The sequence below is a fragment of the Acromyrmex echinatior genome, chromosome 1 (assembly GCF_024713525.1).
Source record: "Acromyrmex echinatior isolate Ae372 chromosome 1, ASM2471352v2, whole genome shotgun sequence".
NCBI lineage: Eukaryota > Metazoa > Arthropoda > Insecta > Hymenoptera > Formicidae > Acromyrmex > Acromyrmex echinatior.
Window position 1 is genome coordinate 9,511,246 of NC_141852.1, and position 27,193 is coordinate 9,538,438.

Here is a 27,193-nt window from a genome sequence, read left to right on the forward strand (position 1 = left end):
TAGATAAAAATAATAAGATAAATTGTTAATGAATTTTATTTTGTAAAATTAAAATTTGTCAGTAAAACTGACAATATATAACGAATATATGTATAATACATATAATTATGTTTCATAACAATGATATATATTTTCACAATATATCATCCAATATTAAATTTCATAAATCATTCAATGTCTGAAATACAAGTATCATTTCAGGTCGATTTTGTGCCAATCCATTAGCACACCATTTTCCTATAGATATTAAATTCTTATAAACTTGCTTGTTTTCTTCACCAGCTTTATTGTCTATCAATAAAGAAATGTCTTTATCCTTCCAAGCTTCAATTAAATCTACTAACAATTTCTCAGGGCGTATATCATCGTAAGCCCGAAGACCAGTCGCCATTTCGAATAAGACTATACCGTAACTATAAGTGTCTATTTTTGTAGATAATTTTTTGTCACGTAAAAATTCTTCCGGCAGGTAAGGTCTTGTACCATGAATTCTGCTGATCTAATAATTATTAATATTTATAATTATTAATTACATTGTGTATATTATATTAACAATAAAAAAAATTATTGATAAAATATACTTTATCAATAATTTTTTAGAATAATTGCTTATCATATCAGAAATTTTTTAATATATTTTTTTAATATATTATTTTTTAACATATTTTTTAATATATTATATATATCTTTTAATATATTTTTAAATATATATTTTCTTAAATAATCATAAAATCTAAGAAAGTCTCGTAATTTTTTAGCATCTAATTATTTACCTTCATACTGTCTCTTTCAAGACCTTCCCGTGCTAAACCAAAATCGCCAATCCTAGGCTCGAAATTTTTATCCAATAAAATATTTGCGCTCTTAATATCACCGTGAATTAATGGTTTGTCACCGATAGTATGCAAGTATTGTAATCCGCGCGCTATACCTTTAGCAATTTCATGTCTTTGCATCCATGTTAACGCTTTAGTCTTTTGTCTTAATAGCAGTCTATCTTCCAAAGACCCATTTTTCATTAACTGATAAACCAAGCATGGTGCTTCGCCACCAAAACTGTATGCATATAGAGGTAAGATATTTTCATGAGTACGAGAATTCAAAATCTTTATTTCTTTCAATGATTGCTGGAGTTGCAATATGTAACTTTCATCTGAATCAGACCCTTTTTGTCGGATTTTCTTTATTGCAACATCGGTATTTTTCCAAAAGCCTATAATATATGAACATAAATATAAGTTAATAAATAAATAATTCTTTTTAATCAGATATTCTGCTAATCCTCTTTTTGTACAAAGTCAATTAGAATGTGTATAACAAATATACATTGAAAAAAATTCAGTGCTATTTAATTAAAAATTAACTATTCAATTCATATTTTTTTAAAGTCTTCTTTAATCTTTGTCATATTTTTTAAATATTAAGCTACATGTTAATATAAATTAGATAATATATACCTTTGTATACTATTCCAAAACCACCTTTTCCTAATATATTATGCTGATTCCATCCATCCGTGGCAATAGCCAGTTCACTATAACTTGCTTGTGGCAAAGTAGTTTCTGTTTTCGGTAATGGTGATTCATTGATCTTTTTTTCATTGCTACCAGTATTTTGTGGAGATGGTAAGAAAACAGCAGCAGCTGCTGGAGAAGCTACCAATAAATTATTTGAGTTGCTTGGACTAATACCCAATTGTGCCGTTGGTTGATTAAAAATTTTATTGACACTTTGCTGCGGCAGTGCACGTTGGTTAAAGTTTTGTGTACCAATCTTTAAATCTTTAGTATTTTTGTTGACCAATTGCTTGCGTGACATATTTTGCAAATTGGCTTCTCCATTGTAGAAAAGCCGATGAAATCTCTGTTCAACAAAAGGTAATAAAGGCACCATTGCCTGATAATGTTGCATTCTGGACAATAATACAAACAATTCTGCTATTGTATGATTGAAATGGCCCCATAGCGTCAAGAGTTCATCTGTGGGATTTTTCTCCTTTCTTAAACTCTGTATCGTTAAAACATCATATTGCATCCAAATACCTATCAACATTACATTAATATAAAAAAAGGTAACTATATATAAAAGTACTAGCTTTACACATAATATACAAATTATTGTACATTCTATTAAAAACAATTGGCTATTACTAAGCAAAACTGGAGAAATATTAAAAAGTAAGTATAATATAATACAGAATCATGAAAGCAGTTAAATGAGATGAATAGATTAATAATAAACAAATAGATTAGCATGAAACAAACATATATTTTTCAAGAAATTGCCTGCTAACATACCTGCCAGCTCCTCCCATTTATCATTTTGGTTCATAATTTTACAAAATTCTGATCGTTCGGAAAATGGCAAATGATAAATGTACTTGATGTTGTCCATTGTTGTCGTTTCACAAATTACGAAATATAAGTAATAATCATCGTATTATAATATACATTATATATAATATACATACGTTACAGCGATATATGTTATTAATATAATACCATTAAAATTGTTGACATCATTACAAAAATTGTAACATCTGTATTCTGCAATTCTTAAAAAAATTGAAGAAAAATATATAGTAGCATGTCACACTGACATGTCACCGAGATATTAGGTCTGTTCTTTTTAGCTAAAATTCTTACACGGTTTATCTTTCTTCCTTTTCTCTTCATGTTGAAAAGAAAAAGAGAAAAGATAAACCGTGCAAGATCGTGATTATCAAGAGCACCGACAAGATGCTGTTAAAGACGGTCAGCGCTTATGGAAATTCGCGTACCTGTTAAAATTTAAGTGATTAAAGAATACTAGTAATACAGTACTAATTTTATAATTTATTAATTTTGTAGATATGTACATATATGTTTAAAATTTAATAATACTCGATTTTTATTTAAAATTATGATTTTAATAATATCATCCGAGTTTGATTATCAATAGAGATGATAACTGCAGAGGAAAAATTGTAATTTTTCGGCAAAATGTAAAAGATAATATATCATTAAAAATATGCGTATTTACTTATACACCTTCTATATAATATATAGTCACGAAAATTTGCCCAGGGAGAGTTTTTATTAGTATCTTGTCGATGGTTCGGGATACGTGAAAAATAATTGGCATGCTTCCATCCTGAGGATTTAGTACAGAGACAAATCACATCTACTGTTCACGATACGATTTTATCGATAGTGTCAGAAAATGTATGTAGTCAGTTCCCAAACTGAAAATGGATGTACTGGCGGTAGTGTACGGGCGGTTTCAACGGTAAAGGCTTAAACACAATAATCGTTCTATCAGAACTCTGATGTGTAAGTTCGATATTATATCCCAGAGCTCTGATTGGACAGCTCGTTATTCCCTGTGTTATTGCCTGTGCCTATTGTGTTTAAGCCTCAAGGGGCTCCGCACAATAAAAGGAATAGGGAATAGAAAACCTGGATAAACCTGGATTCTCATACAGACAACAGCTCTTTGACATAGAGCGCTGATTGGTGAAAAGCTGGTTATAAAATTTATCCCCATCACCCATTTTTCATCAATCAGCATTCGGTAAAGCACTGTTGCCCGTATGAGAATCCGAGCTAACTTGAACCTATCAGAAATTATATATTGTGGAATACACAGTTTTTGATAGGTTGAAATTCTTATTCTCTGTTCTCTGTTTCCTGTTCCTTTTATGATACGAAGCCCCTAAAGGTCGCAGCACAAACTTTTGCATAACGCATAACGCATAGTGCATAAGCGAAACAACTAATCAGAATCTTTCCTTTCCTCCCATTCTCTAAAAAAGAAGGATTTCGATTGATTGATTCCCACTATGCATTGTACGTTATGAAAAAAATAAAAAACGAAAGCTCGAGATAAATCTCGCAAATAAAAATGCTATAAGAGTCGATGATGTAAAAGAAAAAAAACAAGAAACTAGAAAGGCATGTAAAAGAATCAATTAATTTTGAGCATAAAATGATAAAAATTGAGAAACTTAAAAAGAAACTGAAAAAAAAATTAAACGAATGTCAGCTAAAGTAGAAGCGCAACATATAAAAAATAAAGACGTGTTGTTAAAGTTGAACAAACATATGAGAAAAATTAAACAATTAGAAGAAATGCTTGCTAGAAAGTCGGAAATAATGCAGAGTTTTAAAGATAGAGTGACAACACAGTTAAAAGCAACCAGATTCAAAGATTTATAAATAAGATATGCAATAACAATGACAGTTTGCAATCTAAGCATTATTTTAAATGGAATCCTGATGCTTTTAAGACTTATCAGAGGGATATAACTTGAGCAATGAACAATGAATTCATTGGATGTTATAATATCATCGATTATAAAACTGCTAATTCCTCTGAAGAAAGGAATGACTGTGATTGGTCAGTTTCATAAGATCGATTTTATAATTTTAGCGTAAATCGAGTCGTAAAGATAGTCATTGATCACTGACAGTACTGACCATTACAGACGTGACGGCACTGCAGTCAACTGCAGTGCAGAGTACAGAGTGCGGTGATCGACAAAATAGAGAGAAAGAGAAGTTTGACGTAAGGACTTTTTGTTCAATAATTTTGATTGCCTTGCTCTTATATTGTCTTTTTAAAAAGTTTGTCTTTTAATTCTTCCTATTTGACAGTGTTAAGCAATATATTACTGCCAATATAAAGCAAGATTTCTATTATAAAAAAAATGTATGAGCCATGAATTACTACAAATAGTTGAGAATTTGTTGGAGAGTTGGATATGTTGTCAAGTTGTTTATCGTGACTATCGTTTATCATTTCAAAAGTATCGAGGGTTCGTGAGAAAGATGTGTCGCGAAGGAGCTCTCAGTTTATTCTGCTTTATTACAGCAAGTTTAATCTCCCTTTTCCCTGAACTGCAATTCAGGTTAGGATTCGATATTTATGTCGCATATTTTACAAATATTTGGCTTTTACATGCGGTACAGTACGTTCTCATAAATGTGTCCGCATTGCTGGCATTTCGTGGTTTTGCTTATCAAGTAAGTTATCTCATTATCATGTTGTATTACTTAAAATTTTATGTGCTAAAGGTATTATGTTTTTTACAGGTTGCAATCAGAGCATTATTTCTTGGATATATCTTTGGAATTGGTATTTTAGTGTCAATCAATGCTCCACCATCATGGCAGGTGTTTGGCATTTATACAACAGTATTAGCGAGTTTTCATTATACGGAATTTTTAGCTATTGCCTGGTCAAATCCAGCTGCATTGTCGATCGACAGTTTCATCCTTAATCATAGCGTAGCATATGGGATAGCAGCATGTCTCAGTTGGATGGAGTTTATCATAGAGAGGCATTATTTCAACTTAATGAAAAGACCTTCCTTTGTGTGTTATTTTGGTTTAATGTTATGCATTTCTGGTGAAATTTTAAGAAAATTAGCAATGTGCACAGCAAGACACAATTTTAATCATGTTGTGCAAAATGAAAGAAGGAACAATCATGAGCTTGTTACACATGGTGTATATAATCTTTGCAGACATCCTAGTTATGTAGGATGGTTTTATTGGTCCATAGGAACACAGGTGAGATATCATAAACTTTTTACAATTAAACATTTGGTTCTATACTTAATTTTTAATTAATATTCATAAATTTTTATTCCAGTTAATACTTCAAAATCCACTATGCCTCTTTGCATACGCACTGATGTCATGGAGTTTTTTCCATGATCGTGTTCTGATTGAAGAAATGACTTTATTAAGTTTCTTCGGTGAAGACTATGTTCAATACCAAAAAAAAGTAGGTACTGGGCTTCCATTTATTTCTGGATATAAGATTAATTCATAGCATCCTGTGCTAGTGTAGTCATATATTTTATAAAAAGATCTAACAGATAAAAAAGAACGCATTTTGTATGTTTGTAGAAGACGAGATTAGATTAATTAGTCATATAAGAATCTACATTTAGAAAAATTTGTGTGTGTGTATATATATATATATATATATATATATATATATATATATATAATTTTGAGAATAATTTATTAATTTTCACTAATCCGTTTTGTCTTCATTTATTATTTAAATAATTTTAATTGTGATATGTAATTATACATTTATGTATACATATTATAATGTATTGATGCCAATTTACACATTTACTTGTCTAGTCGTAAATTTTTTGTCTTAAAATTTTTTATATGAATGGGAAACTCAGGTTTAATATCGTAATTGTTACATTTAGCATTTACGATATATACTAGTATAATATAAAAATAATATAATATAAAAATAATATGTAAGTTTTGTAAAATTATGTAAATAAACGCTTGTTAAGGTTGTCTTTGGAGTCTAGTGGTATATATATGTATCAGTACGTAGTTTTTATCATTATATGTCTTTGTACAATGAATATTCAATTTTATTAATAAAACGTTTTTTATAAAATATTCATTTCATCCAAATTCTCTTTATTTACAAATTGCAAGAAAAATCAATGTGTCACTTATGACACATTTCTCGCTTATGATTCAATATGGCTGGAGTGAATACTCAGGAGCCTTAAAATCTTTGTTTAGAATTAAATAATTACAAATTATTAATTATTCATAAAAATATTCACAATGAGATAAAAGCACACAGTTTGTTAGCAAAATTATAATTTATTGTCTCATTTTCTTTGAAGAATTTTTATAACAATAGACTACATATATATATTATGGTAGATACTTTCAGTATGATTTTATAATACAGGGTGGAGCAATATTAGCTATTACCATACTTGAAACATTGCTCCTAATTGTTCTAATTAGGATGCCACTGACATTATTCACATCCAAACGCCGCAGTCGCGTAAAAAAGGCATTTCAGACCGGAATATTTGTTATTGCACCCTGTACAAATAATGCAATATACATACATATTACATTATTACGTAACTAACGTTTGCATAAACATCAAAAAGCGTTCATTCGATGTCGGTGTACGATTAAGGTATGTTAGAATATAATTGTACAAGTATATGCATCGGTTTTTTTCTGTACATGATCATTTACAATGTGTTATAATAGAATCATAGCGAACGTAGAAAATTCCACAGGAGCTATGATATATTATTTCAGTATTCCGTTTTTCAAATAATATCTAAAGGCAATATCTCGTTTAATGACATTCTTTTTTCATTATCCGCAATAATTTTAGTTTATTAATCGAATTACGTATCGTAAGGAATACATTAACGAAACATTAAATATCGGCAACGCACATATTACAGTATGTTATGCATATTATGTATGTTATGCAGAGTGTTCTATTTTAATGAATCCAATTACATTTTTCAAAATTATTAGTGATATAAAAAAAGTTTCTAATAAAAGTGGAACGGTTTCAAGGAGAACATATTTTGATTACAATTTTTTCTTCGATGGAGACGCCGAAATTAAGGATGTGAAGGTCTTCACTTCACATTAGAAGAAAAAAAAAACGTGACCAAAATGCATTTCCCTTGAGACTGTTCCATTTTCTAAAATCATCTTTTTGTACCATCAATAATTTTGGAGAAAATTAACTAGATTAAACTGGGATACTCTGTACGAAGATCATTGAAAAGTATAATTGTTTGTATAAATTAGATGATACTTTTTGACGAAATAAATATAATCACATGACAAAGTAAAAAGTAGAAAAATGACAAACTCATAAAAGTATATTGAACATGGATACTGTAGAGAAAACGTATTTAATTGAAGATTAATTATGCGGCAAGCTGATATGTTAAAATATTCTGTCTCTGTAAGTATATCTAATATAATTCAATGAGTTAAGAAGATTAAAATCAATTGTTTTAATCGTTGAGAATACAATAAAATGTTATTTTATATAGTAAATATTGCACTTTAACTGATATTTGGAAAATTATAATCTATAAATTATCAATATATTGCGTAGATAGAGATGATAAATTGATGGCCGAACAATTATTATTATCAAATTGTACGTTTTACTTTCATAAAGTCTCAAATATAGAGAATATTAGAGAACGCTAATTACTGTTTACTTTATACGCGAGTTTTTCATAATCTATTCGATATAAATTTTATATATGTAGCAACACACATTTTTTACTTACGCCATTCTTATTCCTATCACTATTCTCTCGTGTGTAACTTTCTTCGTTTACATATCACGCAGTCTGATTAAATTCTTTTAATAAAAAAAACGTACGTTCGATGATACCATTCAATTACTTATTCATTTATCCTTGATTATTCGCCTGTTATTCCCTTGCATTAAAAATCACATTTAAGCACCTACATGCATAATTATAAACAGTAAATGATAAGTATTCATCATGGTATGAGTGCAATCTGGATTCGAAGAATCAATCAAGTTCATCAATCCTCTATATTTGATTGTTGATGTATGTATTTTGTTCCAAGGTTCTCGTTTTTCAGATATTAATAGAGAGTAACTTATGCATTTCGCATTATAAATATATAAATGTGCATTCTCTTTTCAAGTGTAAAAATTCGATACCTAATATCGATTATAGAAAAGTTGTTAATATCGTTTCTATAACGAAATGACTGTGACGAGAATTTATTGTCTTTCTGATATAATAACGGCAGATATATCAAAAGTTAGTAAAGCTTTGATTACACTCATACACTAGTGAATAATAGGATTTATTTCTTATACAACGCAGAACTTTATTATCGTATTATAAATATGAATAAATCAGCACGTGGCAGTGAAAAATTATAACTATGTACTTTATCGTTATCAACACATTTTCCTTTCGTATCAGTCACTGTATCAGCTGCTCAAAGTCGTTTAGCTGATTCGCAAAAATAAGATACCGCGAAGCGGTTGAGTACATGAAACAGAATGAGGAGAAACAGGAAAGACATGAGAAGCTTAATTGCTATATTCTTCTTGTATTTATATTGCAACTGATAGTAAATGAAGAATTCTTCTAGATGAGAATAATGCATAAATCTGAAATTCTGTCGCTTTTAAAATAATGATTTGTTTTTTGCGAATTGAATTGTATCTACTCGTTTTGTACAAATAAAGCGATATAAAACGTTATAGTTATTATAAAATATCAATAGCAATATATTAGTGCAGATAGACTCTGTATATCTATGGATATAAAATTGTTTTGTTGCTCGTTTAGCAATAGTTACTTTCGTATCTTTCACATGTTACCTCAGGTCGTTCATGATAAATCATCAAAGGAGTACATGCATTTTAAATACGTTTTACTTTTCGATTTTTGTGTATATGCAGAATTCCTCATCAAATCAAATAGCTTTAATCGAAAAGTTGCGTCTTTAATATATTACACAATATTTCGACAACGTTTGATTAGCTGTGATAACAGATTTGCTTTTGATCCTTCATATTTCTAATGTTCTCAAAATATTAGATATGTATGAAAAATTTAACATATTTGGCTTTAAACACGACATTTACATCAACGCTATAACCGCTCGTAAGTGATATGAATTCGCGGTATATTTTTTAGATGTAAATGCGAATCTTCTATTCAATATCTTTCGAGGTCACCGCGTGTAGGAAGTCTATCAGTTCGATCACTGCAAAATAAAAAACATAAGATTAATAAATACTTTCATAAAAATTTTTCTTAGAATTCTTCATATAATTTTTCATAACTTTTATGTAAATTTAAAAATTTTTTAGAGTTCTGTATAATTTTATAACTTTTTAAAAACTTTTAAAAAATTTCTCAGATTTTTTTTATATGAATTAGACCATTTTTCAGAAATGCTAAGAAAATCTACATTTTTAGAATTTTTCATATATGTAAATTCTGAAATATTTTAAGACTTCTAAAATTTTTCTGATTTCTGAAAGAAACTTGGAAAATCGTTAAAAAATCGTAAAAAAAATTTAAGATATTTTTTTTAGAAATCTTTATAAATTTAACTTTTATAGAACGAGAAATCCATTATAGTGGTGCAGATACAGTATATTGTATTTTTTATACTCATATTGTATTTTGAGATAAGAAATACAATAAAAAATAATGAATCATAACAAATCTTATTATTTAAGAAAAAGTTATAGATTTCAAAAACAGATCTTCGTCTTCTAAAAGTTAAAATATGATAAATTTTTTAAAATATTATGAGATATTACAAGAATTTTGTTCAGTATTAATTTAAAAACAAGTTTACATATTATGCATTAGTAATGAATGTCGACATTAATATTTGTAACAGAAGAAAGAAATGATAGAAAAGTGACGTACCGTAATTTCACCGTGTTACTTCCAACGTCGGTGTTAAGCATTAAATAATTTACAAGTTTATTAACTGTACATATTATGCAAACTCGCAGAAATACACACCCTTTAAAGAGTACTGTACATTTGCAGCATGATTTGATAATAACATGATTTGGTCTAAAGGGAAATGTGTATTTCCGACAAGTGAAATCGATAATGTTCTATTCATTTAGCTTAACAAGCCGTTGAAAACGTTAACTGCGTCTACGCATAACAGCGTGAGAAGTACACTTTGTTCCTTAATGTCCCTAGTCAAAGCGATGAGATTTTGAAGTATAATTAATAATGAATAACTTGTCATGTCATACGCGGCAAGATTGGACGCGGGTTTCGGATGAATAATGTTCACCGGCGGCGGTGGTACAAACGCATCGAATCCATCCGCATCCGCATCTGTGAATACTAGCGAAGATGGTATCCATCTTACTCTGAGCAGCATGCGAAATAAATATCCAATGATGTTAGTCAGTTCAAACGTTACCGCATATAATTTTCATATTTCTAATGAATTGTAGAAATTATTTGAACAATTAATATATTGTTTGAATAATTTTTTCTTTCTCTAAATTCTTTGGAGTGAAATTTCACTCTAAACAGTAAAAAGTGAATCAATCTTTAAAAAAAGTAACTCAATTTAAAATCTTTAAGAATGAAATTTCACTTTTCAGAATGAGATTCACTCTAAAAATTTTAGAATACAATTCATTAGATTACTGGCAAGTAATTAAAAATCAAATTTTGTGTATCATTTGTTGAGTTAACTATTATTGTTATAATCTAAATTGTTAAATTTACTAATAAAAATCTAAAGATCTGTAAGAAGAAATTAGCTTCAAATAGTAGAAATGATTTTTTTAATATAAAAAAATACTGTACTACTAATACTATGAAATTTGGAGAAAAAATGTTTTTTTTTATTTTGGTGCAATGTTTACCTGGTGCATGGGGAGACATTTACTCCCTTGATGGCCTTCTCGCCGATATCGATAGCCCCTGAGTCCTGCACCTCCAGCGTATAAATGCAACCGGAGAATCCGTCGTGATATTTACCGTAAGTCATTGCATAATCAGGTAAACCACCCAAGTAAACGTTACCCCTTGCATCAAGAATTTGCTGAAGTCCGTCACTGACACCGCTTTCGGTATGTTCTCCATTCAGTTCGATGCTACCGTCGCTTCTTTGACGTTTCAGGATTATCCTGTGTCGTTCCCCGTCATCGACGCGCTGGGCGGTGATGCGAATTACAGCAGGACCAGAGCCCAAGTTGTATTGATACTCCACGTATCTGGGAACACAAAAATAGTATAAATATACAAAGATTCAAAATGTCTTAAAATTAGAATAACGGACGGTTCTATGCCTTTCAATTAAAAAAAAATTTAGTTTTTAGTCTTTAAACGTATTTAGTCTTTAAACGTATCGTGAGAATACTGCTCAATTCAAAATTTTAAATAAGAAAATGCAATTTTTCAATTCAATTAAATTTAAAAAAATAGTGAAAATAGATTATAAATGTTATTAAAGTACGCTCGGTATTGCTTACCCATCTACTACAGCAACAGCGATGTAATCATCGGGAGTTAGATCGTTCGGCGTTTGACCATGCCACATAATCAATCCGTAACTCTTATTAGTGCTGATCTCGAGACCAAAAACCTCACGCTCTTCTTCGTGCATCATAACAGATCTGTCTAGTTCCAGCCAGCCATCTCCTTTGAAAGCAACATCGTACGTAATCTCTGCCACTATAAGTATATAATCACATTATTCATAATTATTTTATTTCTATTTTTTTAATTATTTTATTACACATTTTAAATATACAATTCTAATATAATATAATTAAATCATATTTAACTATGTTTTAATTATTATGACACTTTTTATAACGTATCTTATATAAAGAGACCTATATATTATATACAAGCGTTTACGAGAAATAATTTTCGTCTTTTTTTTACATACACATGTATTTTTAAAAATTTAGGAAATTAATTTTTTTTGCACAATTAATTATAATTTAGATATAATAAATAGTATACATATTTTTCGTACTCACACTTTTCGCAATTTTGCCCGTTATAACCAAGACGACAATCGCATTTGTAGGAGTCATGAAGATCTGTACAAGTACCACTGTTTCTACATGGGGTAAGAAATTCACATTGCTTTTGCATCTTCTCGCAGTTTCTGCCTGCGTATCCGTATTCGCATGTACACGAATAATCATCGTTTAAATTTTGACACTGACCATGGATGCAAGGGTTCGATGAACAAGGATAGTACAACGTTGTCGGTGGTTGCGTGGATGCTGGAGTAGTGATAGTAGTATGAATCATTGTTTGATTCGGATGAGGCTCTGAACAGTCCTCGATATTAGCCGCGTCGATTGATGACTTCATTATATCCAAACTGACTGACGAAACTTCGAGCTATAATATAATTTAACAAATATCCATTAAAAATGGAATTTCTTCTTCTCTATTGCGATGAAATTTGTTAATTATTATATATTTTCGTCTTATTGTAATACTTTAAGTTATTTCTTATAAATATAGCTTTTCTTTAAGATTTTATTGGAAAGCCCTCATTAATTTAGTTAGGTAAAGTAACAAAATATATTAAATGTCGGATATCAAAATAAAAAATAAGCTTCTTATTTTATTTACACTAATATTTTTAGAAGAAATGTTTTTTAGATTTCATAGAAAATTTCTTTGGCAAAAATTTTTCCTGAAATTTATCATATAATTTTTAACGATTTTTATAAGTGTATGTATCTCTAAATTTTTTAGAATTTTTATATGATTTTATTATTTTATAAAAAATTTCTCTGATTTTTTTTTTGGAAATTATATAATGAATTGAAAACACTTTTCAGAAATAATGAGAAACAGTCTTTTTAGGTAGATATTTTCTAAAATTACATATATATATATATATAAAATATAAATTTTAAAGTATTCTAAGATCTTCATTATATAATTTCCATTAAAAAAAAAAAAACATAAAATTTGAAGATTAAGGCATTTTTCAGAAAGCTCTACAAATTCAAAATAAAAAATATTACGAGATATTATGATTTCTTTTTTTAATAAAGCTGTTGTTAAATAATAATATTAGACAGAGCTAATTACGGAGTTTGATATCTAATTAAATAATCAATAATTTTGCTTACTTCACTTATGCATCCACGGAAGCTACGATCAACACCGACGTTTCGATTGATCGTGATTCTTCTGTGATCAACCCCTCCGATATAAAGAGGCGTATTTAGGTTCATAGTTCTCGCAGCTCCAAGTGACTTGCCCTCCACAAATGGTTCACCATTCACCGACAGTTTCGCATCCTTGAAATCTCGATTCACCGTCACATGCGCCCATACACCAGGTTGAACGGGATGAGGTGATTTTATTGCCGCTATTCCAGAGCCGATATCGAAGCGAAACTCGACATGCCTATCCTTTATCACGAGTGCTGCAAAATCTCCGAGGCCTTCGTCATTTTGAGAACAATACATCAAGATTCCGTCTCCAGAGTCCACCGGATTAAAACTCATGGCTACCTTAAGCCTAGAATTAGGTATAGAACAGATAAGAAAAATATTATTTTATATTTTCAAAGGATCTTAAGTAATATATGCCGTGTGTTAGTCTTTCATTTAGTTTGTTTATTATAAAACTCAATTTGCACACTTTTAGTTTTTATCCTCCTTATGCGTAAAATATTTATATGAATAACTCAATTATTCTTTGCTTTATACTTTTTATAAAAAAAGAAAGCTAACTGAAATTAGTTTAATGGCAATCAAATCTGTTACGACTTGCACACGAAAGCACACGTGCAAAAGGATTGAAAAGAACATAGACAGGAAAGGATTTATACATACGTATATGTACATGAACATTTAGAAGCTCGTTTAAGTAAACTATAAAAACAAATATATAAATAATGTTTTTGTCTTAAAACTTACCTCTTTGTTTTATATTTTTTTAACGTTTTACGACATGCAAGGTGATGAAATCGAATAAAACATTAACTTAAATTAACGTATGTGACTTATTACATTAACTTCCGTTTATTTGCTTTAAAAATATTTATTCGTATAGCATGAGTCTGCTGAGTATATAAACGATTTTTCGTACGTGAAACATCTCTTTCTTTTATAATATATATATATATATATATATATATATATATATATATATATGTATATATAATTATATATATATATAGATTCTTAGATATATAAGTACAAACATTTTACATATGCTGTCATATATAACTGTCATATACACGTATGTGATTGTTACGACTTTGACGTTTTCTAAGCTTGAGTGGGGACTAACTGTTAAATGCGACTGATTTGGCAGTGACTTCACGTATTACTTTTAATAATTAATAATGACTAAAGTGACGCGTTAAATGTATTAATTAAGAAGCTGTACAAAACGTATTAATTACTAATTCGTAAATATATATATATATATTGACTGTTGTTCTAACGTTACAGCACCATGTCCATTACAAAGAACTACGCACTATGCAGGCTCGCCAACTACCTGTTAAGAATTCATTGCTTATTCTTTTTACTATCATAACCATCGCCACTACGCGTAAAGAAAAAAGGCAGTGAAAAATTGGCACAAAAACAAATCGAGCTGACTAATCTTTTCGGATACAGGCATAAACATATCTTAAAAAATTTAGATAGCTCATTATGTACGGTGATTTTTATTAGACGGAGGGAAAAGTTTATTGTTGTGATTGGATAAGTAATGATTCTCTGAGTGCGTAAAATTGGTGCTAGGTCTAGCTAATGTTTTGTGTGGTGCAAATTATTGTGGTGATGTGGCCTTGATCGTGGTTTCCTAATTTGTGCGTTGCGTAATCGTGATCGACTGTGTGTAGTGGTCGAACTCTCTCTTTCCCTGAAAAGAATTTTAGTAATTAGGATGCTTGAGGATGTTCATATGCACTGACAATGAGATTAATACCTATATTCCAATTATAGTTAAATCTGTTAGTTCGTCAAAGGCATAAAAATAGATTTTTATAATATATATTTATATTTATAATATTCTTATATCTAGATAAAGATTTTTTCGTGTTTCAAATATTTCAGAAGAATACAAAATTTATTAAATAAAATTTATTTCTAACTGTACAATTGTTATTAATCATTAATTATATTCGAAACTGCTCATATCTTGTAATATTTTAAAGAATAATTTTCCAGAGTGTGTCTTATTATAATTTTTTTTATTTCATTCATTTTTCGCAGGTGAACTATATACAAATAATCACTTAAAAAACTCAAAATAAAATAATGAGACACAATCACCGTGACAATATGTTCCATTATGTGCGCTTCTAACATCGACTAAGTGCAATTAAGAAATAATTCGTGCACGTGCGTTCGATCAAGCAAAGGTACTTACCGTCTAAGAGCTTTTGGAGTCTCGTGAGCGATGAAAGCTCTGTCGTCATGGAAAGACGGATCATAGACGTTCACCGAATGCTCGCATCTTGATCCCGTCTTCCCGATTGGACAGTAACAATGGAAGCCGCCGGCTTCTTCATCGATGCACTCACCTTCTCCGCAGGCACCTAATATCATCATTCAATGTGTTTAGTATTACAAGTCTCTTATTGCTTAAAAACTTTAAATTGTGGAGCAATAAAATATTAAAATTTTTTAAAAATAATATTTAATACATATATATATTATGCATGCGATTTTTAAAATTAATAATTATAACTATTAAAATAGATAATTAATATTGATAGATCAGATAGACATCATTTTGTAGTCATAGCAAACTGGACAAAAAGTATAAATTAAAAAATGTGATAAATTATCATACCTGGATAGCAGGACTGTCCGATGTTATCGCAATGTTTGCCGCTGAAACTGGCTCGGCACAGACATGTGTAGCCGTTTTTCGTGGCTGCTTCTTGACACACACCACCATTGTTGCAGGGATTCTCGGCGCAGGTTTCGCAAGTCGTAATGCCCACGCTGTCAGTCTGATCGCCAATCAGATCGACTTGTTTCTCACCGAGAACTAGTCGGCTGATGCATCCGACGAAACCAGTGTTCGCTTCGGCTTGCACGTTGATTCTGCTATAGCTGGGCACTCCGCCGATGTAAAGGGGTTCTTTAAGATCAAGACCTTGACGTCTGCCTAAAGCAACCGTCTTGTAAGGGCCTTCGCCGTCCACCAGCATCGTTCCTTCCTTTCTATTGCGTTGGATCTTAATAGTATGCCACTCGCTCAAGGTGACAGGCTTATCCGCGCGAATAACAGCTGGTCCAGAACCGAGATTGAATCTGTTAAGAAATTCGTTACGTTAATAACCCGCGTTTAGGAAATTATCCACTTTTTATTACAATTTCTATGCTGAATTTAATGTCGATTATTTTTAAATTAAAAATATTATTTTTAAATTAAAAATATTATTTTTAATTATATAATTAAGTCAAAATTTTATTTAGATAAAGTTTCAGATAAAAGTCAATGGACTCCATGTTTGTTGGAACTCTACAAGTAAAATAAAAGGCGCTACTCGTGATGCATTTCATACTTATTTATTAAGATTTTGTTTTATTTACTTGAATTGTGGATATCCGTTATTTAGAGATAAAACGATAAAGTCGCCGTCACCATGACCAGATTCGTCGTTGTATAACAGAATGCCATCGTAACTTTCCGGTTTGAAAGAGATTTCGATGTTGAACTTGAGGTAGGAGTCAGGTAGAGGAGGGAAAGCAATGTAGCTTTCAGGTGCCTGACTAAAATTAGGCACAACTCCTGTTACAACTAGCACCGTAGGTACTTCGACTCGCGATTCTTCATTATTTCCGGAGCAAATGTACGTTCCAGCGTTTTCAGCCTTTACATTAGTTAATTTTAATTTGTTCTGCAAAATGAAAATTATATAATTCAAATTATCGCGAATGACATAAAACATTTTATTAAAATAATATAACATTTATAAAAATTCAATTTAATACTGGAAATTTATTTATTTTGAGTACTAAAAGCATTGAACAATATAATATTTTTAATACTTAAAATAAGTAATCACTACTTTCCAGTATTAAATTTCGCTAAGGAAATTATCATTAAATTCCTGATTAGATAGAAATAGGTATATGATACGTATGCATTTTATATACCTCGTAAGTCTGACTGTCACGTGGCAGAAGTCCACCGAGTTTGTTCCATTGGAATTGTATTGGTGGATCGAGATCTAACCGGCAATCCATTTCCAGACTTGATCCGTACGGCGCCAATTTGGTTTCAATCGCTGGTTCATCGAGAATTCCGCCTGGAAAATCATAAAATCTTTTGTCCATAATAATTTTCATAATAAAATTAATTATTCGTCGGCTTTATACTTACATAAAACATATGCGCAGTTTGAGTGGGCATTGGCAAAAAGTAGATATTTGTGCATTAAAAGAGATATACGTAGAAGAATATACGTGTAATCTTTCATATAAATAGTTCATTATCTATGTTTGTCACATATATATTAATTGTTTGTCTATTAATTACCGTGGACAATCAAATTGAAGTCCTTCGCGAGTACGCCTTCGGATGTGTCAACTGTGCATCTGTAGGGTCCGCTATCGCTAACGACTACATTAGTTAGCCTCAAGACGTTGCCGTACTCCTGTGCGTTTGTTGGTAGGCTCACATGATTCGGTCTCGTCCAGCGATAACGTGGATTGCGTGTTCCAGTGTATGTGCAATGTATATCAACGGTGTCGCCGATGTTTATTGGATCTTGAGACACTTCGATGCTTACTGAAGGCACTGCCGCAGCTAGAATCGAATTATGCATGTTGGCTATATCTGTTAAGATTGATCGTAGAATTAGGAAATGTATATCCTGTTTTGCACATAACATGAAGATACTACAGTCTTATCGATTTCTAAAATGAACTTCGAGATGCGTTTGCAGCGTTTTATGCATGTATCTGTATCTAAACTCCTTATATATCATGTTTGAAATTCGTCAGGAAAAATTACGTAAATAAAGAAAACTTATTTCTTATTGAAGGAATAATTAATATTAGCATTCAAAGATTGTAGAAGAATATTACATAGAGATTTACTCAGAATAAAAGTTTTAACAAAAAATAGCGTCGAATTAAAATCTAAAAAGTATATGTATTGATTACACATATCGTATTTGCTGCTAACAAGGATGGGATACGGGTGATACTTCTTCCGCACTAGATTCTTCTACATTTTATAAAAAGATAACTGGCGGGAAACTCGTAACTTCGTTTTTTACAATCTTTTCACTTATTTGTACACATTGCCGAGCTTGGTGTCTTTAGTTAAAGAGTCTTCATCATAATTTAATTTAATTTAATTTAATCCGTATCCTTTCCTCATGAGTTCGTACAATAAGCAAGAAAGGACAGTTCACTACGAGTAGGAAAACTACGGGACATCACACGACACACATATATCTCAAAACAAACCGCGTCGTCTCTGAAGATATTGGCGATAGCGCGCGTTGCGGCAGAAGCGTTCGTCAGTACCGTCGTTGCACTGAATATAGCCGTCGCAAAAGTATTCCATCGGAATGCATTGTAGGCTTCTGCATTGATACTCCCAGTGCCTGCACTGCGATCGGTACACTGGCATGCAATCCGCAAGCAAATTAACTACTAAATCACAACGCGAGCTTTGTAAAAAACCTAAACTTGTGGAAACTTCATGGAACCACGTTTGTAATATACATGATCTCATTATAGACCAAACTATACAAAAATTCAAGAGACATCTAAACGTTTAAGGAGTCATATTATTCTGACAGAGTCTAAAATTCAAGATTTTTTTAAAGTCAACTATTACGTAGATTAATTTTTATTTTAGGGATACACAATCTATCCAAATTTGCCCAAAATTAGAGGAGATTGAAAGCAGGATAGTGGGATAAACCGGTATACTATCATTTTTCTTGTCTGCTTGTTGCAATATCTCAATGATAATTAACTGAATTACGTTTTATATTCCGAAGAATATGTTACAGACAATAAATGCCATTTTTTTCTTTAGTTATTGGTATGATAATGTACAACATGATATTGTGTAATGTTAATTTTTAATATTCGTTTTGTATTTTCGAAGATATAATTAATAAGTGTCTTAAATTTAGTATTTTCTATTTTAAACTTCCAAAATCAATTAAAGATAGTCTAAACTCTTTTTTTTATTTTAGGTCATCCTCTGGAAACCTACCACCTGTCCGATCATGCCGCGGCGGAGAGAATTGTTTCAATATAAATTTTTTAAAAATATTTAATATTTAGCAAATTTGTAATTTATATATTATATAATATATCCTTACATTTTTTAAAAATCTACGCAATAGTTGATTACAGAAAATTTTGAATTTCAGATTGTTTGTTGATGTGTTCCCTTTAATGCTTTCGCACGATGTCTTTTGCTGTTTGTATTGTCTGAGAGTAATCTGCTGCGCGCTTGTTAGTGATATGAGTGATGCGGATTAGTATAAATTTATAAAATAATACTTATTTTTAAATTGCTATTGTTTAAATATGTATTATATATATATATATATATATATATATTAATTATTTAAGTTTTTGATAAATCATTCTGTGCTGCTTCTTTTTTTTATTAAGACAAACGTGAAATTGGCATTTTATATCCGTCGCGTCCTGAACGAGAAATTGAAATCGTCATATGAACCAGAAATCCAAAATGTTCTATTGATGAAAAATCACTGAGAAATAGCAAACAAAGTATTTTGTAAAAAAAGCATTTTGGGATTTAATCCTTTCGAGATATTAAAAGTCAGAATAACATTATAATATCCCGAAAGAATTAAAGGCAAAAATTAGGATTTTTCAATAGGCGACATATCATTTAGCGTGTGTACTGCGATCTTCAATAGATGCATTCGAATGAAAGCAAAAATCTATGATATGATGCTGAAACGATGAAACTTAGTGAAAATATAGCTAAACTTACGAGAAACGTTGAAATTAATATAATCGCTGGATACACCGCGGCTCGTCTGGATCTGACAGATGTATCTTCCGCTGTCTTCCGGTTTCACTTGCGTCAGCTCTAAGTAATCTTCTCCGATTCGCGCGTTGGTCGGCAACGATAGCCCTTCTCTGCTCCAATGGATCGTCGCACGTTCGCGCACCTCACAACGTAAGCGTACAGAATTACCGGCATGAGTTACTACGTCTCTTTGTTCAGCGCGGATCCTTGCATTGTCGTAAGGATGTTCTGCAAATCGTAAATATCAATTATAGTTTGCTGCACTGAGCAATCCTCAAATATTTAATAAACATTTTAGGCTTGACGGATATTTAAACATATTATTTTGTTTTAGCAAAGATTAAAAAATCATACATTTTTACCAATTAATGTTTTTTATGTACGAATATTCTCAGTAATCACTAATTATCAGTAACATAATTATTATAATTAGTTATAATTTATAGTTATAATTTTCTATTCAATAATATTTTTTTATATATTATATTTAACTGTAATATAATACATATTATATTACAGTTATATTAGTGAGTGAAGAATTATAACTAATAGTTGTGTTACTGATGATTGTTTACTGGATTTCACATAAAAAAAATATATTTGTTTTTAAGATATACTATATAATTGCGTTATATATTTTTTTCTTAGATTTTTCTTTTAATATTAAATAACTTTTTTTATATAAATGTAATTATTTAAGAGAAAATAAAAAAAAATTTATATTGCAAATTTAAAAATCTAACTGATTATTAACTAACCATTAACTAAAACTTCTGCTACCGCTTCCGCCGTTCCTGCTGCGTTCGTTGCTTTGCACACGTATTTGCCAGCGTCGGAATATGTGATGCCATGGAATTGCAGGATGCCACCGCTGTCCGATACAGAATATGGTAACGGACGTCCTATGGCTTTCCACTCGATGTGCAGAGGTTCATCTCCCGTAGCGGTGCAAATTATAGATGGATTTTCTCCAGGTCCTACTGTCTGGCGCGTTGGATTTAATTCAATTCTTGGTGGAGCTAAAATCAAAGAAAAAAATTAATTAGTCTTTATGCAGTTTTTCTTAAAGAAACTGTTAAAGAAAAATCGATTTCAAATTTATTTATTCCATGTGGTTTAAATCTTGCAATTTGTTTGTACATTAATTCGATGCGTTTTATACTCGTCTCATACTCACATATAATTTCGAGATGAGATTTCGCCCGGAAGAGCACTGTGCCGGCAGGATCCAAGCCCAAACAGATGTACTCTCCAGCAGCGTTTCTATCAACAGTTGGGATACTTAACACTCCATTGTGCACTGTGCTACCTTCTGGGAGGGAACGATGATCGCTTCTCTTCCAGTCCAGATAGATGTGGTCTCCATCTGGTCCGAAGACCTGACAACGCATCTCCACTTTGCCACCGTCCGGGATTCTCAAGTAATCTTTGGGAATTAATACTCCTCCCTCTGTTTGATCCCTGTTCGGGTCCCTCTGTAAATCATTTTTCATTAAAAACGTGGCATTGTATATTGAGGCGACAAAATTATAATACTTACAGAATCAGGTGGTCGCTGTCGATCATCGTCGCATGGAATATCGCCTCTGTCGCCAGTGCAAGGCACGTAATCGTCATCATCCTCAATGCGGATCTGGACACGTTCTTCGGCTATTCCTACGGCGTTCGTAGCTGTGCAAGTGTAAGATCCTTCATCATCGGGTGAAACAGAGAATATTTCGTAAACGGCACTTAAAGGAGTAGCTGCTGTTCTGCTATATGTGTCCCTATAAATCATAATAATGTCACAAAAAAAATTGTAATTTAAGCTTAATTTTTAAATGCTTAATATTATAATATAATTTATATATAGTGTAATAAAATTTTCTTTTATTGCTCAGACACTACAAAATTGTATTATAATTAATGTTATATAATTTCAATAATGTAAAAATTTACGCTTTAAAATTAATAGTTAAAGTCATTAAAAATTAATTTCTACAATTGTTATTAGTTCATAAGACTACAATGAAGTGAACTTACTGTATCGTTATTCCGTTCACATATTTGCTCCAAGCCACATTGGGTTGCGGATGACCGCTCGCGCTGCACATCAAACGAACTCGACTTCCGCGTTTCACCTGCAAGATACCGTGCTGCGGTGTGATAGTGATCACAGGCATAGACTGCACCTCGATATGCGCGATGACTGACGTCGAACCGACTTCATTTGACGCGGAACAGATGTAGGCACCGCCGTCGTTCGCTGTGATGTTCGACAGTCTGAGGAGTCCACTAGGAAGTTGCTCGATATTGGAGGCGAATGGTCGATTGTCTACGCGAGACCATCGCAATTCGGGCGCTGGGAAACCGGCCTTCGCGCGACACTGAAGATCGGCGGAACCGCCGAGGATGACCGTTTGTATATCTTGTGGATACAGCTCTAAAACTGGAGCTTCACGAGCTGCAATAAAAAGACAATTTGATCTTGCAGAATTAATAAAGAATTGGAATGAAAATGAGTTTTTTATATCTGATTTATATGAAAAATCAGTAATTTGATGCCAATTGCACTATTTAAAAATTATAAAAATGTGCATTCTTTTCTGATTTATATCACATGATTTTTTAATATAATTTGGAGAATAAAAATTTATTTCATTCAAATATTTTTAAACGCTTTTTGCTTAGTCATTTGAATATAAATTACATATATAGCAGACTTAGAGAATTTTTTTTTTTTTAAGTACTATGAGCTTACGTTCAACTTCGATGATGGCACTAGCCTCATAATTGCCTGTGGGGCCAGCAACCCGGCATAGATATACTCCTCGATCGGAGACCTGGACGTTAATGATCCTGAGCGTGTCTCCTACCTGTTGGACACGGGAGCTCATCGTTTCCGTGTACTTGCTCCATTTCACCTGTAAACCTGGTTCTCCGCTAGTGATGCATCGTACTTCAGCCACAGTGCCCTGTTTCACCTCCTGTCGAAACGGCCTGACCGTGACCAATGGTGGTTCTCTCCGAGACATTATCGTAATCCTGGCAGTGGTACTCGTCTCCGTTCCGCGAACACTTGTCGCGGTACACACGTATATGCCGGAATCGCTGGGGGTGGGATTGGTGATCGTCAAAATACCGTCACGTTGACTGGCGGTATAAGGTAACGGCAATCCACCGGATCTCGTCCAAGTGACATTCACGTGTTGAGACGGTGTGCAGATCAACCTGACGACATCTTCGCTGGTTCCGGACCATTCGGACGGAGTTATAGTCGGCGGTAAGCCTTGAGGTGGTGGTTTATTAGGATTATCTGCAACGAAGAATGTGAAGTCATCATTAATAAAGCACGAATTATAACTGTAAGTTTCAGATTAATACTATTAAATATTAATCCTCCATCTGCAATCTAGATCTTTTTTGATGCAATCGAATTCGACTCTCAAATTTTTCCAAAATAAAGGACAGCGAAATCCGGTTCTCCTCTTCTAAAATAAGAGAAACCTATTTAATAATGTGTAATAAAGATATTAAAAAGTAACTTTAAATTTTTCCACATTTTTTTTGAAAACCTAAAACAGTGAACAACTTGGACTGGAGAAAAAAGATCCAAACGAAGGATTAAAAAATAATTCTCGTATGATCTACAATAGTTTGAGATTTAAATTTCGTGATGTTCGAGATTTCTGAATGCTTTGACCGTACCTTGAACGTATAAGATGGTCGTCTTCTCATCTATGCCAACGTTGTTCCTAGCGACGCACTTGTACTCGGCTGCATCGTTCTTCGACGCGGCTGGAAGACTCCATACGCCGTTGTAGAATGTCGCCTCCGGACTCATGCTTCCGTGAACTCTTATCCAATCCAGTTGAGGTACCGGATTACCAGTGGCTTCGCAACGGAACTCAACAGGTTCACCTTCCCTCACTTGCTGATATGATGGACTTATAGAGACTCTAGGCTCTACCGGATTGGTTCCTTAAAGAAGGCATAAAATTACATAAATTCTATTCACGGATTTGACATGATTATGATTTGTACCTGGTATTTCTAGTAAGTGTTGTGGAAACGCTGCATCCAGTAATACAATGTATAATAATTAAATAACATTGAGATTTATTAATTAATCTATTTTTTAATTTGTTTCGTAAAATTTATAGTAAAATAATTTACGAGATTATATTAAGTTTGATGCGATACAATTAAAATTAATCATATTTACGCTATACCTCCAACAGTTAGTGTGACTTTTTTATATCCAATGTTTGTTCCGTCGCTCACTTGACAGACATATATGCCGCTATCAGACACCTTCACATCTCTAATTACCAAAAGTCCATTTGAGTCGTCCACGCTCCTATCAGGCGGTAATTGACCACCTTCTTTCTCCCATCTAATGTTCACCGATTCCTATTTTTAATCATAAAAAGAAATTGCAATTATAAAAGCATTTTATAAGAGGAGTCAATAAAAGACTTACATGTTCTCTAGATCTGCCTGTGCAATGATATCGGACGGTTTTTCCTGTATGGACGATTTGGAATTCATTTTCTTGTATGTAAACTGTGATTTTCGGTGGAGATACTGAGCTCTGCGTACTAGTTGTTTGCGGTTCTCCAACTGTGACGGAAATAAAAAATTGATTGATTTGAAAAATCGACAAATGCGATTTCTCTCTGTTTCTCTCATAATCGTGAAAGTTGCAGTAGACTTGGTGCAACAATAAAACAATATGACGAATAACAACAGAGAGATATGGAATTATTGAATTTAACAATTTTGTGGATACATTGCAATGAATAAGCGACATTCGTCTGTAACACAAGGATGCAATCATTACAATTTGATAAGACATCATTACAATGACGGTTATTTCGAAGAATGATACACTTGTATTAATTGCTACAGTACACATATTTTACTGTACATCGACAGGACATCCGTGATACTGAATATACCATATACCAGAAAAACAGTCAAGCTTTTCCGCAAATATTAATCCTGCGAAAAACTATAGAACCGTGATGAAGATTACAAATCCAAGAAAGTACCTTCACCAGGCTCGGTGATAATGATACTACAATAATGATTTACGATGACCTGGCAACAACGCAGGTATGATTGTGAAATGATAATCCGAGCCCTTGCCATGAATCACCGATGGACGGACAAGATGCGAAAGCTCTCGCTATTTAGTCCGTCAAACCTGGCGTAATCGATGTCACAATTTTGACCAATTCTTTGCCGCGGTCACTCACGATGTGACACTCCACGTTGCAGGGGACGTTCCCCATGTGAACGAACCAAGTGCGGATAGCTCCTTTCTCTGTCTTCATTATCGGGCCGATTTCGCCACTCCGTGCAGTTATGGGAAATCCGTCGAACGACGACAATTTAAAATAGATGTAAAACATGTCTGGATAGTCATAGTTGCACGTAAATTGGATCGTGGAATACGGCTCGACTTCGCCGTTCATCGGCATTAGGCTTACCATGAGCTCACCTGACCAACGTATTGTTCATTACTATTCTTAGGAGAGAAGAATGAGTTTAAAATCTTTTCTTTACTATAATGTATAAATGTAAAATCTTGACGAAAAAAATTCTGCTCTCACTTCCAAAAACATATTCAAATATAACAAATCAGATAATTTGATTGTAGATTATTTTCTTTTTACCGTAGAACGATATATTTTTTCATTATAAATATAATTTAGTCCAATTTATCATTCAATTCTTTTTCAAAGTTGTCTTTTTGAGAACGAATAATTGGAAACATTATGTGAATGAAATATTATTTCTAATTTTTATAGCGTTAAGAAGCGCTATTACTTACCGACACCACTGTCTTGACAATACTGTCCCGTGTATCCTGGCAGGCAGTGGCATTTGATATGACCAGATCTGCTGATTTCGCAGCTCTCTTCATTTTTGTTGCATGGACAGGGATTACACGCGCCCAAGTAACTGATAGTCCGATCGCTGGTGTCTCTATAATAACCGCGAGCGCAGGTTTCGCAGGAAGTACCCGTGTAACCGGTCGGACAGCGACAAGCTTCAACCTGAGTCGCACGTCGGTTTCCAATCAGATTTTCTACGGCTGTGTCCATGCTGATGTCACTGATATATGTTGCGGTCATTCGCTCGCTGTGGGACGCGCGGACCAAGATAGCTTCTAGATTGGAAAGCACTATCATGAGATCTGTCCTGGAAGCGCTGCGCGGTCCTTCGGTGGTCAGTCTTCTCCATTCATGCTCTTTCAAAGGAACGGTGTAAGTCTGAAAGATGTACGTCTTTATAATTGTGAAACATTTGGATTTTAATTTAATTTATAGCATTATATAGAGTTTGGTGTTTTATACATATAATACTATAAATTAAATTATTTGAAGATAAATGATGTAGATATTCAATTAAATAATGGGTAAAGAAATTTTATTAGAACAACTATGGTAAAAAATATCAAAATTTTACAAATTTTGTGGCAAATTGGGTTCAGGCATCAAGTTTTTCGATCTTCTCAAAAAATTATAAAATATAACATCTAATCTACATACTAGTGGAATTTCAGGCTGCAGCTCCACCGGATTCGTCCAGAATAATGTAATGCCGTTGCCAATTAGCAAAATGTCTTGATCTTTGTAACTCTGAGCGCCAGGATACGCGGTGATATGCTGCGTCAAAGTCAAGTTTCCGCCGTAACTCTTCACTTTGTTACCGGTGAAAACACTCGGAAGTGACCAGAATAATCTGCGGCTTCTACTGTCCGGATAGCGGTAGCCGATTTCATTCATTGCCACATTTAGCTCGAAGCCGTCGTCAATTATATCGCGTCTAGTTCTAAATAAGGACATTAAATCAATTCAT

The 27,193-nt window shown here is 32.3% G+C and overlaps 3 protein-coding genes across 11 annotated transcripts in view; 1 reads left to right on the plus strand and 2 right to left on the minus strand.

The window, feature by feature from the left end:
- Positions 1 to 20: 20 nt before the first annotated feature.
- Positions 21 to 2,756, minus strand: pll (serine/threonine-protein kinase pelle). Of its 4 annotated transcripts, none has more exons than XM_087409418.1 (6): positions 2,646 to 2,747; positions 2,502 to 2,546; positions 2,298 to 2,379; positions 1,458 to 2,042; positions 774 to 1,213; positions 21 to 499 (listed from the first exon to the last, which is right to left on the minus strand). In XM_087409418.1, the coding sequence occupies exons 1-6, from the start codon at positions 2,673 to 2,675 to the stop codon at positions 161 to 163; spliced, it is 1,521 nt and encodes a 506-aa protein (XP_087265544.1). In that variant the 5' UTR covers positions 2,676 to 2,747; the 3' UTR covers positions 21 to 160. The 4 variants fall into 4 exon arrangements, with proteins under 4 accessions (XP_087265544.1, XP_087265541.1, XP_087265549.1 ...); XM_087409415.1 differs by having other exon boundaries at positions 2,502 to 2,554; positions 2,648 to 2,733; XM_087409423.1 differs by lacking the exons at positions 2,502 to 2,546; positions 2,646 to 2,747 and having other exon boundaries at positions 1,458 to 1,863; positions 1,931 to 2,042.
- Positions 2,757 to 4,414: 1,658 nt separating this feature from the next.
- Positions 4,415 to 6,417, plus strand: ste14 (isoprenylcysteine carboxylmethyltransferase ste14). Of its 2 annotated transcripts, XM_011055910.2 has the most exons (4): positions 4,415 to 4,545; positions 4,635 to 5,003; positions 5,073 to 5,552; positions 5,635 to 6,417. In XM_011055910.2, exons 2-4 carry the CDS (start codon positions 4,692 to 4,694, stop codon positions 5,815 to 5,817), a joined length of 975 nt encoding a protein of 324 aa, XP_011054212.1. In that variant the 5' UTR covers positions 4,415 to 4,545; positions 4,635 to 4,691; the 3' UTR covers positions 5,818 to 6,417. The 2 variants fall into 2 exon arrangements, with proteins under 2 accessions (XP_011054212.1, XP_011054211.1); XM_011055909.2 differs by having other exon boundaries at positions 4,429 to 5,003.
- Positions 6,418 to 6,612: 195 nt separating this feature from the next.
- trol (terribly reduced optic lobes) overlaps positions 6,613 to 27,193 on the minus strand; it is a 197,604-nt gene continuing 177,023 nt past the window's right edge. For all 5 annotated transcript variants that reach the window (XM_087409407.1, XM_087409399.1, XM_087409394.1 and 2 more), the window contains 24 exons: positions 26,884 to 27,166; positions 26,163 to 26,604; positions 25,533 to 25,829; positions 24,807 to 24,946; positions 24,556 to 24,736; positions 24,032 to 24,304; positions 23,085 to 23,639; positions 22,367 to 22,787; positions 21,885 to 22,110; positions 21,522 to 21,819; positions 21,103 to 21,363; positions 20,306 to 20,572; positions 18,787 to 18,975; positions 17,849 to 18,118; positions 17,467 to 17,618; positions 16,900 to 17,207; positions 16,151 to 16,617; positions 15,725 to 15,893; positions 13,462 to 13,855; positions 12,343 to 12,715; positions 11,827 to 12,028; positions 11,218 to 11,568; positions 10,247 to 10,710; positions 6,613 to 9,569 (listed from right to left, as the gene is read on the minus strand). In XM_087409407.1, coding sequence (XP_087265533.1) covers positions 10,452 to 10,710; positions 11,218 to 11,568; positions 11,827 to 12,028; positions 12,343 to 12,715; positions 13,462 to 13,855; positions 15,725 to 15,893; positions 16,151 to 16,617; positions 16,900 to 17,207; positions 17,467 to 17,618; positions 17,849 to 18,118; positions 18,787 to 18,975; positions 20,306 to 20,572; positions 21,103 to 21,363; positions 21,522 to 21,819; positions 21,885 to 22,110; positions 22,367 to 22,787; positions 23,085 to 23,639; positions 24,032 to 24,304; positions 24,556 to 24,736; positions 24,807 to 24,946; positions 25,533 to 25,829; positions 26,163 to 26,604; positions 26,884 to 27,166 — 6,778 coding nt within the window. In that variant the 3' untranslated portion in view covers positions 6,613 to 9,569; positions 10,247 to 10,451. The remainder of the gene's footprint in view (positions 9,570 to 10,246; positions 10,711 to 11,217; positions 11,569 to 11,826; positions 12,029 to 12,342; positions 12,716 to 13,461; positions 13,856 to 15,724; positions 15,894 to 16,150; positions 16,618 to 16,899; positions 17,208 to 17,466; positions 17,619 to 17,848; positions 18,119 to 18,786; positions 18,976 to 20,305; positions 20,573 to 21,102; positions 21,364 to 21,521; positions 21,820 to 21,884; positions 22,111 to 22,366; positions 22,788 to 23,084; positions 23,640 to 24,031; positions 24,305 to 24,555; positions 24,737 to 24,806; positions 24,947 to 25,532; positions 25,830 to 26,162; positions 26,605 to 26,883; positions 27,167 to 27,193) is intronic.

Excerpts from the sequence above, each read along its gene's own strand:
- pll (XM_087409415.1), bottom strand. The coding sequence starts at position 2,675 with ATGAAGAGAAAAGGAAGAAAGATAAACC. Across the intron at positions 2,555-2,647 it reads AAAAGGAAGAAAGATAAACC|AATTGCAGAATACAGATGTT; the intron begins GTGTAAGAATTT and ends AATTTTTTTAAG. Across the intron at positions 2,380-2,501 it reads TGATGTCAACAATTTTAATG|TACATTTATCATTTGCCATT; the intron begins GTATTATATTAA and ends GACAACATCAAG.
- ste14 (XM_011055910.2), top strand. The coding sequence starts at position 4,692 with ATGAGCCATGAATTACTACAAATAGTTGAGAATTTGTTGGAGAGTTGG. Across the intron at positions 5,004-5,072 it reads TTCGTGGTTTTGCTTATCAA|GTTGCAATCAGAGCATTATT; the intron begins GTAAGTTATCTC and ends TGTTTTTTACAG. Across the intron at positions 5,553-5,634 it reads ATTGGTCCATAGGAACACAG|TTAATACTTCAAAATCCACT; the intron begins GTGAGATATCAT and ends TTTTTATTCCAG.